General features: G+C 47.7%; 1 protein-coding gene across 3 annotated transcripts in view; it reads right to left on the reverse strand.

Moving 5' to 3' along the window:
• Positions 1 to 1924: 1924 nt before the first annotated feature.
• The window catches only part of LOC147016210 (uncharacterized), a 38289-nt gene continuing 18758 nt past the window's right edge, over positions 1925 to 21455 (reverse strand). For all 3 annotated transcript variants that reach the window (XM_085849032.1, XM_085849034.1, XM_085849033.1), the window contains exons 9-12: positions 6036 to 6144; positions 5092 to 5241; positions 4698 to 4789; positions 1925 to 4521 (exon numbers count right to left, since the gene is read on the reverse strand). In XM_085849032.1, the coding sequence (XP_085705158.1) occupies positions 4345 to 4521; positions 4698 to 4789; positions 5092 to 5241; positions 6036 to 6144 (528 nt within the window). In that variant the 3' untranslated portion in view covers positions 1925 to 4344. The remainder of the gene's footprint in view (positions 4522 to 4697; positions 4790 to 5091; positions 5242 to 6035; positions 6145 to 21455) is intronic.

Below are 21455 nucleotides of genomic sequence, written 5' to 3' on the forward strand. Positions count from 1 at the left end.
CATCTGTCCTCGAGCTGGGAACCTTCAATAAAGACCAAGTCCATCTCTCTTTTTAGGTATTTGTGTGTGCGTGTGTGTGTCTGTGGGCCCGTCTTTAAGTAGGAATTAAGTGCTTTTTGCTGTACATGATTGTATTGCTTAGTCGGTTTAACTCTGCCCTTACGTGCTTCCCTCATCCCCCCTATTGTGAATAAATACTCCTATTGTTGAATGTTTCAGCTCGTCTTTGTCCTTTCCTTCATTGGTTTAGCACGGAGCATGTTGGGTGATTAAAAAGGCCGTTGCTGCTGTAGATGTACATTTGGTCCAGCGCGGCTCTGGTAACTCTGCTCAGCTACGCCGGATCAGAGCCGTTCCCGCGACTCGGATCGGACAGAGTCGGCCGAGGGTGTGGTTTCCCCGGTAGTTGGACAGCGTGAGTACTTCGGTAAATTGGAGTTAGACAAGTGGACCCTACCTCACGCCGCCGAAATATTGGTGACCACAGTCCTGTAAGGGACCCGTGCCTTTCGAAGTTCTCTGAGGAGCACGATCTAGATTCTGGGTGTTCGGTGGAGCCGACTCTACTGCTCCACCTAGCGGTCGCGCTCGCTGCCGATACCCGGCCCACAACAATATCAGGTCCAATACATTTTTGAAACGTCATGCTATACAGTACTATATCTTTTTTGGTCAGATCTCTCAATGGTGAAGAATCACTTTCAAAATTAAATAATTATCATTATCCAGATATAGATTCGGATCTTCACCAAGATTGAATCAATTCTTCCTTGTCACACACCCAACATGTCCACCATGTTTCATCTGAATCCGTCGACAACTTTTTGAGACATCGTGCTATATATAGTTTTTGGCCCCATCTCTCAATGGTGAAGAATCACTTCAAAAAAAATTTATCAGATCCAGATCCAGATTTTCACCAAAATCTAATCATTTCGTCCTTGTCACACACTGAAACCGTCCACAAAATTTCTTCCGGATCCGTCGACAACTTTTTGAGATATCCTGCACACAAAGACAAACAAAAACAAAGAAACAGAAAAAGGTGTGAAAACAACCTCCTTCACCTTTGGTGGCGGAGGCAATAAGTGCTGTATTAATGATAAAGCAAGTGAAATCGAACTGCAGGAAGACAGGTTTGTTGAAGGATAGTTGAAATTGAAATAAATAAAATTTGGTGAAAATGATCCAGAACACCAAGCGTCGTTCTGGTAAATCTTAAGCAGGTGGAAAGCAAAAGCAAAATCAGAGACACAAAGAGACCAGTAAATGATCCCGGACAAACATTTTACATCATTAGGAGTGGGAGAAATCACGGTTTACTGCAACTTACACATCGGCGTCAAAATGCCAGGATGGTCTAAGCACCCGAACACCGTGCACATGTGTACCTGGGGATGCAAGGGTTGCTGATCAAGAAAGTGCTCAATTACAATGGACGAACGCAAACACCGAGCCGATGGAGAAGGTGCTCAGTTATAATGGACGGACTTGAACACCGAGCCGATCAAGCAGATGCTCGGAAGGGAGAGGGTCGTCAAATGCACGATTCAATTATAAACGAACAGGAAACAAACGTATGTATCTGTGGAAAAATTACGTGCCCAGCGTGGGAATCGAACCCAGGTCCTCTGGTGAACTGCACCAGTGCTCTGCCATCTGAACTCTCTGAGCTATCTGTGTGACCTACCAGCTGAGCATGCAATTCTCCCACATATAGAGACGCCACTCTCTTCCCACCATAGGAGCAGCGAGGGCCTGTCCATGTGAGGGTCTTAATGAATCCCCGATTGTGAAGTGTCCATGAGAACATGGGATTTTCAAATTGGACAGTTGTGCTGATCAAACAGTGTGCAATGGATGGACTTTTCAGATTACATCTTTCAGATAACAAATATGAACAATAATAAAGAAAGATTTCAGATTTCCTGCATTTTTTAATTTCAACATTTAATGATCAGGAAAAAGGTGTTCACAGAATTACAACTTAAAGGATGTTTAGAGATGTTAATGGAGCTTTTACCTCAATAACAAGAACATTAATAGATTGACAAATTAACACTGAATGGAGACTTAAAAACTTGGAATTACAGTACCATGAGGCAAGTGATCTTATGGCAATACAAAACGGGAAAGCTAGGGTCTTCCAAAGCATCCTACCTGAGGCTGCACCCATCATTGGCGCATCCATAAGTGCAAGGACGAGATGAGAGATCGGAGGTGGCTTGGTTCATGTCATGATTGTGCTCACCAAGCCTGACAGCTTATCATTCATTATCGCGGAACGTGAATGTTATCGCACCTTGGCATCAAAGTAAAAACCTTTCCTTTTTGGATGTATTAATTACTGTGGGTGTTTGAAGCTTCAAGTGGGTGTATCTGGCTCAGCATTCAGCACAATTCTGAGTGAATAACAACAAAATGTGTGATGTCAAACTCATATAACACCCAGCAATGGGCAAGTATGTCGATAATCCAAGGCCACGCTTTCCCTTTGTTCACATTGTGACAAACCGGCAATCCCACGATCTGAGCGACCCTGCAGTGTGAAACCACGAGGCCATTTTACTACCGTTGACGTTTTTTCCAATGAAGTGAAATCTCCATCTTGTCCTGGAAACCCCTTTATGATCAATGGCCCCCCTAAAGTGTTCCCACAAGCATCACGTGACTCCGATCTCGTGCAACAAAATCAACCCCAACTACCCGCTTCAGTGCTCCGACTCGGGTGTGGTTCCATCGCTCGGCCTATGACGTGCCACCATAACCACAATATTTCCAAAAGAACCTTTGTGCCACTCAATGCTACGCTCATAGTTTGCGCATCGTGACGTCAGGTGATGTGAGGTTCCCGAAGACTTGAGAAGCAGTATGAAATAAATGGCGGAGCAGTCGGCTAACAAAAGCCACGAGGAATTAATAAAATTGGTTTCAGTGTTTGCGGTTTCTCACAGTTACACTCACCGCATTATTATGATGGGAAATTTTTTTTCTTTTAAAGGAAGTAAATCATCAACGACCTCGGCCACAGCCTTCAGCCATCCTCTTTGGGAGAGCACATGATGGTCGGAATGGTTTGTCATTATTTGGCGGCTGTACAGAAATGCATCAAGAGCCAAGAAGTGTATATAAAAAAAATGATTGAGAATAAAACCCACCAGGTGCTTCGAAAAGCAGGCCTACCAAAGATTTGCCTAAAGGTTAATAACTATGCCTTGTGCGGTGAGGAACATTTTGTTTTAGCATCCAAATCCACTTATAGAAGAGCAAATCACACCACCACATGTTACCAGATTCTGGGAAAGACCGATGAGCAAAAAGCGAACATGAAAACCCATTCACAATGCAGAAATAAAATAACATCTGCATTACCCAAGGGGAGGTTTAATCATTATGAATGCTCTTTATAATTTAAAAACCCTACTTTCACATGGGACCTACTTCGGCGTCTTCTCAAGCACAACCCAAGTGATTCATAAATAATGAAACGACGGGGGAGCTGCACTGACCTCTAACACGAAAAAAAACTCCATCACAATGTTTTTATTTACTCTTCCCTCCTGTGACATCAGCACTACCCTTTGGTCATAAGGTTAGTGACGAAACATCCATGAAGGGTGTGCACCACACTAATGATGTAATCAACAGATAGAGGTGGTAAATCCATCCAATATGCACAGTGCTTATGGAAAGTCCATTCCCCCTTTCAATGCAATATATCCTTGAATGCAATATATCCTCGAATCAAACTGAAAGGCCCTTGGTGCTCATGGTTGAGCTATGAAATGCACTACCCAACAGAAGAAACCTGCAGGAACAGCTGATTTTATTCTGAAATAATCAGAATCACTACAATTTAACACAGGTGGAGGCCAATTAACTTGGTGTGTAATTTTGAAGGTGATTAGTTACACCTGAGCTAATTTACAATTGCGAAAAGGGAGGGTGGACACTTATCCGACTAATATATCCTAGTTTTGTATTTTTAATTAATTTTCTGAAATTTGTGGGTTACGATGTGTCAATAAAAGGTGGAAAAAGTCAGATTTAATGCAATTTAATTCCAGGCGAAAAGGCAACAAAATGTGAAAATTTTCAAAGGGGGTGTAGACTTTCTACAGGCACTGGATAACGCAATCACCTTTGACCGTAAAATCTCCCAAAGAGAAGGACCATGTGTTCTCATTCCAGTGTCAGTAATTTAAAGTTCATAAAGATGACACAGCAGTGATAAGGATGAAAACGAGCACATCACCACGGGTCCTAACCACTGGTTACGTGGTTGTAGATGGTGGTGGATAAGTCCTTGGAGCAAAGTTCATCGTACATTGCACAAAGTCATTGTCAGGAGGCCGAAGTGCAGCCAGGTGGCTGGAGGCCTAAGCAAAGTGCGGACCCAAGAGAAGGAAGTCGCAAGTGGACAAGTGCCGGTATGGCCTGGAGGGAATCAAACTGCTCCTCTAGGCTTGAGTGCCACTCTCGCTGGTTGTCTAACTCCACCTCCAGCTCCATTTGCCTCGCCTACAAAAACAGAAGAGCTTCTTTATCAGCCTCTGTTTCGCGCAGTTCTCGGGAAGTTATTTTTAAACCTTAGTTTGAGGAACTGGGAATAGAGAGGGTTATTAAGAATGACTATGTTGAGAATGAGATTTCTCCAATACGTAGCGAGTCTCACGAATCAATCAAAATTGACGCACCTTCAGTCTCTCCAGCTCCTTGCCGAGTGCTTCTGTCTCATCTTGAGCCACCTGTAAGGCCTTGTGAAGCTCCTGTGTCTCGTTCGCACATACTGGCACATGACGGAAAAAGCAATCACCATACATCCACGTGACCAACTGTGACCTCCATTTTTCTTTTAAATAAATTTCTAAATGGACTCAATAACCATGTTTCTCAAACAAGTTTGGAAACCTCAACTGTTGATTGAAACTTTCTCTCACAATCATATTTTAAAATCAAAGAAAAGATTTATCAAATGGTGATAAAACTGTTATGTGGGTAAAATGAAGACAAGGCAAAAAAAAAAAAAAATAGCAAAGAGTCAAATTTCCTTATTCCTGTTACCATGGTGTGACTCAAGGAATCGCTCACAGTGCATCTGATGGAGAATGTTCTCCTGCAGGAGGTTCAAGTTCAGTGAAGTGAGATGATGGTGTTGAAAACCGAGCATCGATGAAACACTCATTTGTTCGTCCTCCACGGACCACTGCCTCACCTCTGTGGTTTCCTTCTCAAACTCCCCTTTGATGAACAGACACAGCCCATGGATGCCGGAGCATCATCCTTACAGGCACATCCAACGTTCTGGAAAAACTCTATCAGCCTTATATCATAAAAACCTTACATAACCAAACAAATAATTCAACAACACCAGTACAAAGCTACACACTTGTTGATCTTCACAATTCCTTTGTCATTCCACAAGCACCACTTGCAGTTCAAACTGTTGCATGAGGTATGGTCAAGCAAGTACATAATCAAGGGCAAATGGTTTGCAAACAAACATCCAGTAAAGAAATTGCATTTTATGTGTTGTCAGCATTACTGAAAGAGTAACTTGCATTGATATGGGAACCAAGGAAACAAACAAAGAACTAGAGTAATTCGACTGCGCGCATTCGACGGGTACGCCTCCGCTCTCCCGCACAAACACTTGAGTATTGACATATTTGACCCAAAATCCAATCAGTTAATTGCCCTGTCTTGCTTTACCTTTTTACCAAGTTTGATGAAATTCTACAATTTGCTTCTTGAGTTATTGCGTAAACGAAAATCCGGACGGACAACCCGGAAACATAATGCCTCCGGCACCCTTGGTGCGGAGGCATAAAAAAGCCATCAGGCCTGAATCACAACAGATGCTATGTTGAATATACTGATGTGATCATCTTTCAGATTTTCCTTTTGCCAAACCTCTACAAGCCAATATATCCCCTAATATATCCCCATATCCCCTGCCCAGGCAGGGCTGGTTACTGGAAGATCCGGCAGGTAGTGCCTGCACATGCTGTGCAACTAGCGACACGAATGGTTACCTGTAAGGTTCTGCAGGTGTTGCCTTCCCAGCAAATGTTCCTTCTTATTGTGCAATGAGCTGAAGTACTGATTGCATGTTCGGCAATGTAGTCGATTTCCTCCGTCATCCTACAATCAACAAAAAAGCCATCACAACATCAATGAAACATTAAATGTGGAGGAAAATATCAAAGGCATTGCTGTTGTTGCCTTGCACATCGACCCTGCTCTTTTAGCTTTGAATAAAACAAGTGTTAACTGGATAAATAAATGGACATGCTACGAATAGTTTAGCACTCACGACTTTTACCATGGGCCTCCATCAAAACCCCATGAGAAAAACAGTTTATTTAACCACATGCACAATCAAGACCGTTAAATAGGTCAATTTTTAAAACCTAAAGTAATGGGACACAGCACGGTGGTCCACGTATGAGCAGAAGCCGAAGCGCAGATTCGTCTCAACACAACGTTATTGACAAACACCATGGGCAGCACCTGTTCTACACCTGCGTGTCCATCTCAATCACCACCGTGGTTGCCTTGCCCACGTACGTAAGACACATTGACACCACTACGATCCACACATAGTGATTCAAGTAATAGACAGTGTAATAAATTCATTCACTACTGGTACAAATAAATTACACTTGGAGAGTTCCAAAGTAACCAATTCATGAAAATTGAGCAGTTGATATTTGTTAATGAAACAGTAACTTTTTTATGAACAGAAAAGGAAATGAAAACAATCCTATCACTTTTAAGAATCCATTTTCAGAGCATCGTCTGTCTTTTAAAGTATCACACAATGTGATGGTGCAGACAGGGAAGCCGGAGAGGTGAAGTCGTACAAGCAGGACGCGCAGACAGATTACATTAATTATATACATACTAGCAGAGTACACGCACGATGGGTGATGTTGTTCCAAATGTGAAACATGGTCTTCTGACACATCCCTTTATTTGGGCGATGTATAGGCACACACCGCTTCCTCAATCCCTCTCGAAAATAAAAACATAGGTTACATACAGTAGCTTGCAAAAGTATTCACCCCCCCTCCCCTCCTCCTCCAAAGTTTTCACATTTAGATTCCACCTGAGCTTCTTTCAAATCAAACTTAATATATAGCCTTCACAAACAACTCCAAAGTGATAAAGCTAAAAAATAAATTTGATAAACGTGAACAAGTTTGATTAACAGAGAAAAATCACATGATTCTCAGTTACATAAGTACTGTATTCAAACCCTTGGACGAACCCAAAATCACTGCAGGAGAAAATTATTTGTTTGAAAGGTTACAAAACAATGGCAATATTATAGGTTTCACCTGTATGTAGTCAGTGCTTTAACTTAGAAATCAAGCTCCCCCACTTATCTAAGGAGTTTTAAGATGCAACTCATGGGCTTGGATGGGTTCGAGGATAATGGAGTAGCGGCTGAAACCCGAATCCTATCCAGGATCCTCCTGATGACTCCATCTTTGCTCTTTACTTCTTCGGGGTTCTTCTTGGTCTTCTGTTTCATTAGTCAGACAACAAGGTAACCATGAAGATCACTGAGCTTTCCAAAAAAAGTCAGATAAAGTGGTGGAGAAGCACCTTTCAGGAGAGGGTTACTGTATAAGAAGATTTCAAAAATTCACTCATTAACCCTTTGAGTACAGTGAAATCCATCATTAAGAAATGGAAGATGTCTCATACCACCCAGACTCTACCCAGGTGAGGTCAGTCCATCCAAACACTCAGCATCTGGGCAAGCGGGAAACTGGTTTGGGACGTCACTGAATCCAACAATGACTTTGAATGATCTGCAAGGCTCTCTGTCCGAGTTCATCAATCGACAATATCCTATTCCATTCACAAAGATGTCCACTATGAATAGGTGGCAAGAAAGAAGCCATTCCTAAAAAGACGCATCTCAAAGCTCGTATGGAGTTTGCAAAAAAGCATCTTAATGATACTGCAGGCTTGTGGAGAAATGTTTTCTGGTCAGACGAGACAAACATTTAACTTTTTGGTCAAATTTCAAAGCGTTATGTCTGGCACAAGTTCAACGCTGCACATCACTCGGTCAACACCATCCCTACTCTCAAGTATGGTGGTGTAAACATCATGTTATGGGGTTACTTTTCATCAGCAGGGACTGACAAGCTTGTCAGGATAGAAAGGACAATGGACGGTGCAATGTGCAGGAGAATCCTTGATGAAAACCTGCTCGAATCAGCCATGAATCTGAACCTGAGAAGGAGATTCACATTTCAGCAGAACGATGATCCAAAGCACAAATATAAAGCCACACTGGAATGGCTGAATAAGAAGGAAATAAATGTTCTTCAATGGCCCAGTCAAAGTCCTGATTTGAACCCAATGAAATAATTATGGCGAGACTTGAAGATTACAGTCTGTCGACGAGCTCCATAAAACATGGCAGAACTAGAGCAATTGTCACATGAAGAATGGGTAATGATTTCACCATCTCACTGTGTGAAGCTGGTAGAGACTTACCTCCAAAGACTCATAGCAGTCATTGCTGCAAAAGGTGTTTCCACCAAGTACTAACCAATGGGGTTGAATACTTTTACAACCAGTGAATTTTGATTTGTACGTGTTTTACAGGTATTCCTCACATGCAACCTCCTTCAACTAGAACAGTGTTTAGTTTGATTTCTTCAGTTATGAACAAAAAAGTTAATTTGGAAAAATTGTTTCTACATTATTTGTAATTCATCTAAATGTGACATGATTCGTCAGGGGTGAATACTTTTGCAGATCACTGCACATGAAGCAAAAATATGCGTACTACCTATGTACATAAATAATAAATCATGGCTATACAGCTCTAATAATTCAAATTGCATCCAGCTCCCATCTCCCCCCCCCCAAACCCCACCCCGGGAAGAAAAAAAATGTTTTTATCCTATTAAACTTTCATAGGCACAGCTTCAGGGTGCCATCATTAAATCCGTGAAAGTTTCAGCTTCCTTGGTCAAATCCTCTCGGAGGAATCGGTGAAATGTACGACATACATACATACATACATACATACATTCCCTCAATTATATAGACGAGCAAGCACTCCCGTCCTCAAGGCCCGAGTACCCTTCTTGGCTGACCTTCGGTGGGCAATGTTGCATGGCACATTCTTGGGAATGAACTTTAGAATTTTTGTCATTTTTGAAACAAATTTTATTGATCACAACATGCCATACTCCATGCAATCACATTCAAAGCTTTAAACACACTCTTATAACATCTGTTGTGATGACAATTTCTGCTGATAGAAACAGCATAAATGGAAACAAAAATATTTAACCATATATCATATTTAATGGTTTGTCTCCAAGCGGGAATGCCCAGGAGGCCCACCTTTGAAGACATGAAGAACGATGCTGGGAATAATGGGCACACCCAATTGGTCAGTGCCACATCCAATCGATGAGTGAAGGGAAATAGAATGGCACTCTGACATTGTGACGTCGACAGATATGCCTTTACCCACATTATTACATCATTATACATACTTATAGCAAGTTTGATTGAAATCCCTTCAGCCGTTATCAAGGTAAAAAGAAAACCCATCATGGACTCTGACCTCTGACCTCGATTCCACCGTCTATCAGTTCATCTTTGCATCATACTGTATACTTGTACCAAGTTTGGTCAAAATCCCATCACTGGTTCGCAAGTGAGCGCGGAACCACAATTTTTACCTTAAATGTCCTCCGACCTTTGACCTCTTGCCTACAAAATCGAATCAGTTCATCTTTGCATCATTATACATACTTGTACCAAGTTTGACTTGGATCCCATCAGCCGTTCTTAAATTATTGCGTTACCGAAAAACCCATCACGGATGCACGGACGGAAAACCTGAAACCATTATGAGTCAGGCAACTTCTTCAGTGGAGACATAAAAGAGGGCACACCGAATCTGTCAGTGCCATGACGAATCAACGAGTGAATATTGGCAACATAGCTACAGCCACACAAGCTCTATTTATTATTAGCACAGCCCACCCATTGCTTCGCTGATCAACCAATTGGTCGTTGTGTTTGCCAAAAATTTTGGGTGAGGAGAAGGAAAGGAAAGGAAGACAAATTTACCTGTGCATAGAGTGCTTTAAGAAGAGAGAAAGAGGGAGAAGAGACAAATTTATCCCCCCAACCCCCACAAAGTTGCATTTGCACTCTGAGAACTTCAAAGATGTGGCCGTGCATAAGGAACAAAGATAGAAAGCCCCAGAGACAGACAGAGGGACATATATGGACATAGATATTAGCCTAGCATGGATACCCGGCATTGTCCCGCGCCGTTTATATTTTTTTGCCTAAAACCCTCTCCGGCACTCACGAATGAACTTCTGAAAGTTTGCCGATCTCTGAGAAAAATGGAGACAGACACACAGACATATACTAGCAGGGACGTGTGGCTATTCTATGTAATGCAAAATGTAACGTCAAGACCTCAATGCTCTCCTTTCCTCCCTCTTCCCCCCTCCTTTCTCCTTTCCCTTACTCCTCCCTCTTTCGCCTCCTCCAACTCCTTATTTCGCCTCCGCCTCCTCCTTCCTCTTTCTCCACCTCCTCCTTCCTCCACCACCTCCTCCTCCCTCTTTCACCTCCTCCTCCTCCCTCTTTTTCCTCCTCCTTCCTTCTCTTTCACCTCCTCCTCCCTCCCCCTTTCCCCTTCCCCCCTCCTTTCTCTTCATTCTCCCTCTCACTCTCCCTCTAAAGCCTACATAGTAATTTTAAAGCTTTTGTTACAACGTAACTACCCCCTCTCCCCATCCTCCCCTCTATATCCCATCCCCCCCTCCCGACCAGAAATGGCTATGAAAATACATTTTCCCTTTTAAAACTTAAATTTGTCAGATTTTCTTTCCGTTTTTTTGCAGCCAAATCTTAAACAATCTTAGCAACTATAAAAAGTAAAATCAGATATCATATTTGAGTTAACATATAGAGAGCCTCAGAGCTATGCAGAGCGAACAAAATGGCAGAGATTCGATTTTAACTTGATGGTTAGGGTGGTGGGCTTGGGATCCTCAGGTCCCGAGTTCAAATCCCGCTTGGCTGTTGAATCAATACGAGGTGGGGTTGATTCAGCCTGTCATCTTACCGAAGTCGGCAAAACGAACACCAGCTTCCTGGGATTATTGAGACATTAGAGTATCGTGCGTCGGAGTGGCGACCCATCCAGGATTGTGCCCAATAACCCAGGAGACTGCTTCAGCAGCACTGATACTCTGTACAGAGTATGGTCACAATGGATTGAATTTTATTTTAAAGCCCCTCCCTGAACAGACAAACACACTGGAGGAGAGTATTATAGTATAGAGAACAATGCTCTACTTAAAATATGGATAAGATTGTACAGTGAGTCACAGACAGAATAGTGGACTATAGTTATACATTATACCCAGGTAAAAAAAATGCAACAGTTAGAACTATAGTATACTAGGTGAATGCACCCGGCACTGCCCGGGTTCTTTTTAAATGAATTTAATCTTCTATACATATGTCTGACGAGAGCACAGTATCAGTTCCCTATTGGGCCATGGCAGTCATAGGCTAAGGGGGTTGGTGAGGGGGAAACACATCCCCTTCCGCCCCCCCCCCCCAGCCGAGGGGCCTTGCCACATAGCCTATAACCTTCCCGGGGCCCATCCCGACATTTTTTGTTTCAGTGGTTAGCTCCAATCTTTCACATTTCAGGAGATTAGCGCGTGCAGACAAACAAACAAAAACTTAAAATCATATGCTAGATATGTTGTATATGGCATTGGCCCCATGTCAATCGGCTGAACTTGAAAAATTAACGTAACGAAATCAGGTGATGACGTCATAATTCGGAAAGCGGAAGTCCAATTATTTTACATCGGGACACTCCCGGGTACATGTTCTGTCAGCATGTGAAGTTTGGTGAGGATCAGTCCAGTACTTTTCACGTACACAGGTCACAGACAAACACACTTTCAACTATATATATATATATATATTGTTGCGGTTTTCGCGCCCGCCGGCGTGCTGACGGCCACGTAACTCGAATCGCGGCACGTCGCCCACCGGACGGACAATCCAGTCGTGACCCTCTCGGACTAACGCCGGGAACCAGTCACGGGTGGACCTTTCGGTCTCACCGCGATCGAGCCAATCAGCCCCCGCGTGGGATAGGGTTGCTCGCCAAATTCGAACTACCTAAGTACCCACGCGGAGGGTAGACCGGGCGATCGCACCTCGCCGCAGGTCGACTTCGGATACGGGCCACTTAAGCGACCCGTTCCGTACTATCAGAATAACCGAGCGGTGTTATCGTCGACCTCGACGGTTCGATTAATTATCGGGCGTATTCAGCCCACTACCAACCCTTTACGTGAAGCAAGATGGGGATTCAAAGAAAGAAATGACGAAGCGAAGCGGGAGAACAGTTCAACAATAAAGCACATTTATTCGCGACGAACGGAAAGCCCACATATTCAATTCCACCAAATGCACACAAAAAAAAGAAAACACAATTCCATTTACACAAAAAGCAAACATAAAAGTGAAAACACAGTGCAGAGCTAATACCGACTACCGAGCACACGGCAACACTTATACAATTCTACTTCACAGACGGCGCCGACAACACATACCCAAAACCAAGGAAAAGAAATCCCCCAAGAATGGGGTAGGCCTGAGGCCGAGACCGGGTTGGGCCTACCCGTCTGGTGATGAGACGCGGAGCGGCGATGGCCCCGCAACCCGCGGGCCTCGTGGACAGTGCCTGGCAGGGGGTGGGAACGGGGCCCCCTTGGTCGCACTATCTCAGCGCGGGGGGAAACAGGAGGGGGTTGCTGATGCTCGGGGTATAGAGGATCTTTATTATGTGCGACGAGCGTCTCCACCTCGGCCAGGTCGCGCTGTCGGCCTCCCTCGGGTGCAGCTTCCTGCACGACGCGAGCACCCCCTCGTCTGGTGTCGCCGCCTTTCCACAGCTCCGTCCCCTCCGTTCCGACTCCAACGCACACGACGAGCAGCTCCACCGCCCGCGAAGTCTTGACCCTCTGCTTCCGACTCTCCTCTTCTTGACTCTCCGACCTCGTTCTGCTCCTTCTCTCGTTCCGACTCTGACTGACGAACACCGTCCTTTTATCCCCCCGTCACTTCGCCTTTGACCCCCTCCCTTTGACCTTTCACCTCGCTCCCCATTGGCCCGAGAAAAAGTGGGCGTGAAGGCTTTTTGATCCACAAATTTGCATATATCGATCGTTCTGGAGGCGGGGCCAAATCGCCCCTCGCTCACCGATTGGACGGCAAAAAGTGGGCGTGTGTCGTTTTTGATCCGTTTTTGAAGCAGAAAATCCGTGATTTTGTACACGCTGTTCGACGCGCGTTCTGCATGAGTCCAACACCGGTACCCACAGCGGGGCAAGAACGGTGGCGATGCTACGGTTGTGAGGTGTGCGTGAAGGTCGTGGCGGTTGTGGTGAAGCGGTGGTTGTGGTCGGTGGTTGATGTTGTGGTTGTGATCATGGCGGTTGGTCCAAAATAAAGATAGTAAAAGAAAAACGGCTATCCTGAAGAGTCGCAGCTCGCATAAATGACATGTATTCCCACTAGACAACGGGTTTGGGCCTAACTACACATGCACTTACCGAGATACCTCACCTAAGGGACCTGAATGGTGGTTTGCGAATCTGGTAACCACAACACTACCCCCTTCCCTTTTACAGACTCGTCCCGAGTCGTCAAATTTTCGTGTGCCATCATGTGTAGTTTTCCCCTAGTACACTTTACCTACGGATCCCTGAGTGCGACATTCATGGTATTCGTGTCCCCAAAATAAATAACCTAAGGGCTGCGTAACTATCTAAACAAACTCACTCACACGGACGACTTAAATAAAATTGCCGGCGCTAAGACAAACATGCCGGGGGCGCACTCATATTTACAGTACATCTTAACCTTAACTTACAAATTTTACACTAAACCATGGCCCAGGATCATTGAACTCTGCAAAAAGAAAGCAGTTAGCAGGGAGCCAGGCTGCCCGCATGCAGTCTCTGGCTCAAAACAATGCAGGTGACAGGGAACGTGGCTGGCTGCTCACACGCAGTCCAAGGCCTTCCCTTTTGAACTGAACTCAGTGAACCACAACGGTGCTTGGGCTGCACAACGCAGTCTCCGTGCCAGCTCAAGTGGCACACGCAATGAACACAACGAATGGATGCATGAACGGTTTGAACTGAATGCAGTGAACCACAACGGTGCATGGGCTGCACAAACGCAGTCTCCGTGCCAGCTCAAGTGGCACACGCAATGAGCACAACGAATGGATGCATGGACACAAACACGGTGCACGGGCCGCCACTGCAGGCCCGTGTTGTAGCTGCCAACAGGGCAGTTCTTGCAGCTTGCAAACTGTTGCTTTTACGATCCTGGCACACATGGAAATGAACAGGGGGGGGCAAAGCAAAAATTGAACGGGGCTGGTTAACAGGGGCAGTGGGCATGGCATGGCAAAGGCAGCAGGCAAACACAGCCCGCAGAAGAAGGCCGCTGCAGGCAAACACAGCCGGCAGACGAATTGGCCGGCACAGGCCTTGAAGAAAACAGCCAGCAGATGAACTGGCCGGTACAGGCCTTGCAGCACAACAACAACTGCCGATGAAGTTAGCCGGCCTCTGCCTTGCAGCAAAACACGGCCAGCCGATGAAGTTGGCCAGCCTTTGCCGTCAGTGGAAGTTGGTGGAGGGAGTGCGGTGGTGCTGGCCACTTGGAAGGCGGGCTCGGACCTACCTACCTGTCTCCCTCCCACCTATCGCCTTTGCCTGTCACTGTACATACCCACTCCCTTAATTTGTGAAAAACCAATTTAGCCCCAACTTATTTTTTTGTTGTTTTTATTTTTACTTCCCCACTATAAATCGTCCCCTAACCCCCTTTATCGTCTTTGTTCGGCTAACCTATCCTGTCACCTAGCCTACTCCCAACCCCTACGTTCCCTTCCCGGAGGGGAACAAGGGAGAGCTAACGTCCTGTGCCGAGGCCCAACGAAGCCTCAGAATGGCCTCCCCAGAGTTCGGCGATCTATAACCAAAGTGGGTCCAGCGGCCCACAACGAGAGCGAGGGGATGGATGGTGCGGAGGGGTACATCTCCTAATCTACCCTAACCATTTTACTGTTAAACTACCCCGGGGCTTTCAACAAGCGCTTCTCGCTTAAACTATTGGTTCTAACAACCCAGATTCCCGTCGCCTGTGTTGGTGTCCTCACAATTTCGGGCCTCGCCCCCCAATTTTCTCTCCGTGCCCTCACACGGTCTCCTGGCTGGGACACGTGGCTCCCTTTGGCAGGCACGACCCTCTGCCGAATCTCCCGCTATGGCACCCCCGGGCACTACACTGCCTCCGAGCCTACCAGCTCCCTAACACCGGGGAGTGCCCCCATGGCACCTCCCTGAAACGCACACGTGGCAGGCCGGCCTCCCGGGCCCCTTTCCGAGGGTCACCCGTGCCCACAACACTGCCCACGCGGCTAATGGCGCCCCGGGCCCCCGCACCAAGCAGGCGCACCCGTGCCCACTACTCTATCCCGGCCCCCCATGGGCCCTTGGCCTACCACGGCCGACTAGCCTGGTGCCCGGGGTACCCACTCAGCGATACTCACCTTTCGCAGCCACGCTCCCAAGCCCGTCAACAGGGCTCCTGCACCCCTCCAAATGGGTCTCGAGCCTACTTTCCCACCAACAACAAAACGACCTCCATTTTTCAATTTGACTAACCCCCTAACTCACTCTACACTGACCCCGGGGTCCCTTGGGCGGGAGTCACTCCTCCCCCCAATCACTCATCGCACCATGCATTCCCCATTCACTCCACACACACAGACCCGCTGGCCTCACTCACTCACCAAGCACATGCCTCACAACTCACCAACTCTTCAACACACACACCACTGAACTCTGCCATCCTTCTAACTACTTCCCCTAACTAACTCGTGCTCCCACGTCGTCCCTTAAACTACAGCACGTTCCTTTTAACCTACGTAGCTAAACTACGTCCCCTCTACACATCCACAAGTCTGTCTCTGTCTTCAAAAAAAATCCCATTAATCCATTTCCCAACCTAAATCTGGCTACAATCCCTCTAACTAATCCATTCCACGGACTCCATGAGGACTTACCCCTGCCCCATGGAGTCGGTCTAGCTAAGCTAACCCTTCCCCCTAACTAGTTTCCATCCTGTGCCCAGGGTAAGGGGGTCTTTCACCCCTTGCCCAGGAATCCTGTACACCCGAAAGTGAGGCTTGTTTTTCCCTTTTTTTTTTTTCATGCCCATCACCTGCGCGGCAACTCAGAGCTCGCGCACTTTGCACCTGCCCGTGACGTCATGCAGCTGCACGTGTTCCTCGTCCCTCCTTGGACGGGACCATCCGGCAGAGATACCCCTCCTGCCGGATTCCAACCCCACGTGCAGCCATGACGTCACCGTGCGCATAAAAAAAAAAACACAAGCCACACGTCTAGAGGGGTTCCCCACGCGAACACATGTGCTTTGCCCGTTGGAGCTTAACACACACGATCGCGTGGAGAACCCGTCCGGTCCAAATCCATTTACCTGCCTAACTTTGTCCGTCCGCGGGATCGGCAAATCCACCGCGTGCGTTTCCGGACCGGGACTTCACTCTCGCAAGCGAGCACGTGGCGGTCTCGTGCGTTGCACAGCACGAACCGCGTGCTCACTGCTGGGTGAACCCGGCACGGTCCTCGAAACAACCACAGCCGCTACTCGGCTTTCTCTCCTCTGTCGCCGTCTCCGTCTCCATTCCACACACGCATACCTGCGTGTTACGACGCACACAGTCCACACCATCACATTCACACGGGGAGACGCGGCTGCGTGCTCCCGCATGCCAACCGACATCTCCCTCACATACCGCTCTCTCACACACACGGTCTCCCTGGCACACAGCGACCTTGCACACGGCCGTTCACTCACGCGTGCGGGGGCACTCACCCGCAGTGCCTCACTCGCACTCCGTGCCTCATCCACACACGCGGGGGCACTCACCCGCGGTACCTCACTCATACACACGGCGACACACACACGCGGTCTCTTCCACACACGGTGCCTCACCCACACACGCGGGGGCACTAACCCGCGGTGCCTCACTCACACTCCGTGCCTCATCCACACACGGCGTGCTGGGAAGCACGTACTCCGGCACCATCGCCACCACACCACTCACACACGGGGTCGCTTCCACACACGGTGCCGCACTCACACCTTGCACCACACACACAGGGACAACCACACTGGGGATTTGTGTCCCCACAAGGGTCTCCGGGGCCTCTACACCCCCCAAGCTCTCCGTGCACCCGTCCACAGCACTCGTCCCCTCAACCTCGCAAAGCACGACCGAACTCACCTGGTCGTGACTCGCCTCAAGGGGGCATACTCCCTCCCCTCGTTCCTGGAGGAGGCCATCCAGGTGCTCGCACCGGGTCCCAACACGCTCCGCGAGCTCAACCCCATTGTCCTCCACTACCTCCGTGTGTGCGTGCGCGTCACTTACCCCGTCTTCATCGTGTAGTCTTCCCTCTATCGTTCCCATCTCCCGTGTCTCTGCCAACTCTTCACCCTTTACCTCCCTTGTCTCAACTATTATTTCTGTTGTCGTCACCTCGTGTCTCGTCTCACACGTTTTGGTCTCCCCATTTAATTTTTCCCTTTCGGCCATCGTCACGACCCTCGCCCAACACGTTCCACGAATTATTTTTTCACCCGCCTCCACCGCGGGCCTGTCAGCCGTTGCACCCCCACCCAGCTCGTTTGCTCCCACACGTGAAGTCGCCATTCCCAGCTCCCTGGTCACGGCCTTCATGCCCGCCTGCAGGCATCGGCCCATGTTCTGCGTCTCACCCCGCAGCTCTTTCATTTCTTCCCTCATTTGCTGTGTATTCGCATCCATCGTCGTTTTCACTTCATTTGTATTTGTATCCATCGTCGTTTTCACTTCATTTGTATTTGTATCCATCGTCGTTTTCACTTCATTTGTATTTGTATCCATCGTCGTTTTCACTTCATTTGTATTTGTATCCATCTTTTCGTTCATTTGTTCGTTCATGCCTTTCATTTCGTTTTTCATATTCGCCTCCATCTTTTCGATCATTTGTTTGTTCATGCCTTTCATTTCGTTTTTCATTTCATTTGTCATTGCCGCATTCATTTGTGCCAGCATGGTGAATAGCTGGGCCATGTCGGATGCACTCAAGTGAGCCGTTTCGGCAGGGGTTGGGGAAGGGTCTTGGTGGAGAGGGGGGGGGAGGTGTCATACACCGCGGCCGCTGCCGCACCCACCTCGGGTCCTGGGTTCAGTTGGGCGAGTCCGTGTTCCTGCACAATCAACATTTCCTGCTCGGGGATTCCATCCTGGACCATGGATCCTACACATTCTACATCCATTTCTAATACCCCCGGCTCCCGCTCGCCTTGAGACGCCATCTTGCTTCTCGTGAAGGGTTAATTTGCTCGCTCGTAATTTGGAGGGAATCGGGGGTCGCTTCTCTCACCCCTGGACCGATTCCCGTGAATTTCGCTGGAGACAGGAGAGCCTGTTGTCCCGCTCTCCAATACCAGTGCCGCGAGGAGGGCGATGAATTTGTATCCCACTCCTGACACCAGTGTTGCGGTTTTCGCGCCCGCCGGCGTGCTGACGGCCACGTAACTCGAATCGCGGCACGTCGCCCACCGGACGGACAATCCAGTCGTGACCCTCTCGGACTAACGCCGGGAACCAGTCACGGGTGGACCTTTCGGTCTCACCGCGATCGAGCCAATCAGCCCCCGCGTGGGATAGGGTTGCTCGCCAAATTCGAACTACCTAAGTACCCACGCGGAGGGTAGACCGGGCGATCGCACCTCGCCGCAGGTCGACTTCGGATACGGGCCACTTAAGCGACCCGTTCCGTACTATCAGAATAACCGAGCGGTGTTATCGTCGACCTCGACGGTTCGATTAATTATCGGGCGTATTCAGCCCACTACCAACCCTTTACGTGAAGCAAGATGGGGATTCAAAGAAAGAAATGACGAAGCGAAGCGGGAGAACAGTTCAACAATAAAGCACATTTATTCGCGACGAACGGAAAGCCCACATATTCAATTCCACCAAATGCACACAAAAAAAAGAAAACACAATTCCATTTACACAAAAAGCAAACATAAAAGTGAAAACACAGTGCAGAGCTAATACCGACTACCGAGCACACGGCAACACTTATACAATTCTACTTCACAGACGGCGCCGACAACACATACCCAAAACCAAGGAAAAGAAATCCCCCAAGAATGGGGTAGGCCTGAGGCCGAGACCGGGTTGGGCCTACCCGTCTGGTGATGAGACACAGAGCGGCGATGGCCCCGCAACCCGCGGGCCTCGTGGACAGTGCCTGGCAGGGGGTGGGAACGGGGCCCCCTTGGTCGCACTATCTCAGCGCGGGGGGAAACAGGAGGGGGTTGCTGATGCTCGGGGTATAGAGGATCTTTATTATGTGCGACGAGCGTCTCCACCTCGGCCAGGTCGCGCTGTCGGCCTCCCTCGGGTGCAGCTTCCTGCACGACGCGAGCACCCCCTCGTCTGGTGTCGCCGCCTTTCCACAGCTCCGTCCCCTCCGTTCCGACTCCAACGCACACGACGAGCAGCTCCACCGCCCGCGAAGTCTTGACCCTCTGCTTCCGACTCTCCTCTTCTTGACTCTCCGACCTCGTTCTGCTCCTTCTCTCGTTCCGACTCTGACTGACGAACACCGTCCTTTTATCCCCCCGTCACTTCGCCTTTGACCCCCTCCCTTTGACCTTTCACCTCGCTCCCCATTGGCCCGAGAAAAAGTGGGCGTGAAGGCTTTTTGATCCACAAATTTGCATATATCGATCGTTCTGGAGGCGGGGCCAAATCGGCCCTCGCTCACCGATTGGACGGCAAAAAGTGGGCGTGTGTCGTTTTTGATCCGTTTTTGAAGCAGAAAATCCGTGATTTTGTACACGCTGTTCGACGCGCGTTCTGCATGAGTCCAACACCGGTACCCACAGCGGGGCAAGAACGGTGGCGATGCTACGGTTGTGAGGTGTGCGTGAAGGTCGTGGCGGTTGTGGTGAAGCGGTGGTTGTGGTCGGTGGTTGATGTTGTGGTTGTGATCATGGCGGTTGGTCCAAAATAAAGATAGTAAAAGAAAAACGGCTATCCTGAAGAGTCGCAGCTCGCATAAATGACATGTATTCCCACTAGACAACGGGTTTGGGCCTAACTACACATGCACTTACCGAGATACCTCACCTAAGGGACCTGAATGGTGGTTTGCGAATCTGGTAACCACAACAATATATACATATATATATATATATATACATATATACATATATATATATACATATATATATATATATATATATATATATATATATATATATATATATATATATATATATATATATATATATATATATATATATATATATATATATATATATATATATATATATATATATATATACATATATATATATATATATACATATATATATATATATATATATATATATATATATATATATATATATATATATATATATATATTGTTGCGGTATTCGCGCCCGCCGGCGTGCTGACGGCCACGTAACTCGAATCGCGGCACGTCGCCCACCGGACGGACAATCCAGTCGTGACCCTCTCGGACTAACGCCGGGAACCAGTCACGGGTGGACCTTTCGGTCTCACCGCGATCGAGCCAATCAGCCCCCGCGTGGGATAGGGTGGCTCGCCAAATTCGACCTACCTAAGTACCCACGCGGAGGGTAGACCGGGCGATCGCACCTCGCCGCAGGTCGACTTCGGACACGGGCTACTTAAGCGACCCGTTCCGTACTATCAGAATAACCGAGCGGTGTTATCGTCGACCTCGACGGTTCGATTAATTATCGGGCGTATTCAGCCCACTACCAACCCTTTACGTGAAGCAAGATGAGGGTTCAATGGAGGAAAAGACGAAGCGAAGCGGGAGAACAGTTCAACAATAAAGCACATTTATTCGCGGCACATGGGAAGCACACAAATACAATTCCACCAAATGCACACACAAAAAAAAGAAAACACAATTCCATTTACACAAAAAGCAAATATAAAAGTGAAAACACAGTGCAGAGCTAATACCGACTACCGAGCACACGGCAACACTTATACAATTCTACTTCACAGACGGCGCCGACAACACATACCCAAAACCAAGGAAAGAATACCCTCAAGAATGAGGCGGGCCTGAGGCCGAGACCGGGTCGCGCCTACCCGTCTGGTGATGAGACGCGGAGCGGCGATGGCGCCTCACTCCGCGGGCCTCGCGGACAGTGCCTGGCAGGGGGTGGGAAAGGGGCCCCCTTGGTCGCACTATCTCAGCGCGGGG

Source organism: Eptatretus burgeri, chromosome 12 (assembly GCF_056783735.1).
Source record: "Eptatretus burgeri isolate ZD-2024b chromosome 12, Ebu_testis_v1, whole genome shotgun sequence".
Lineage (NCBI taxonomy): Eukaryota > Metazoa > Chordata > Myxini > Myxiniformes > Myxinidae > Eptatretus > Eptatretus burgeri.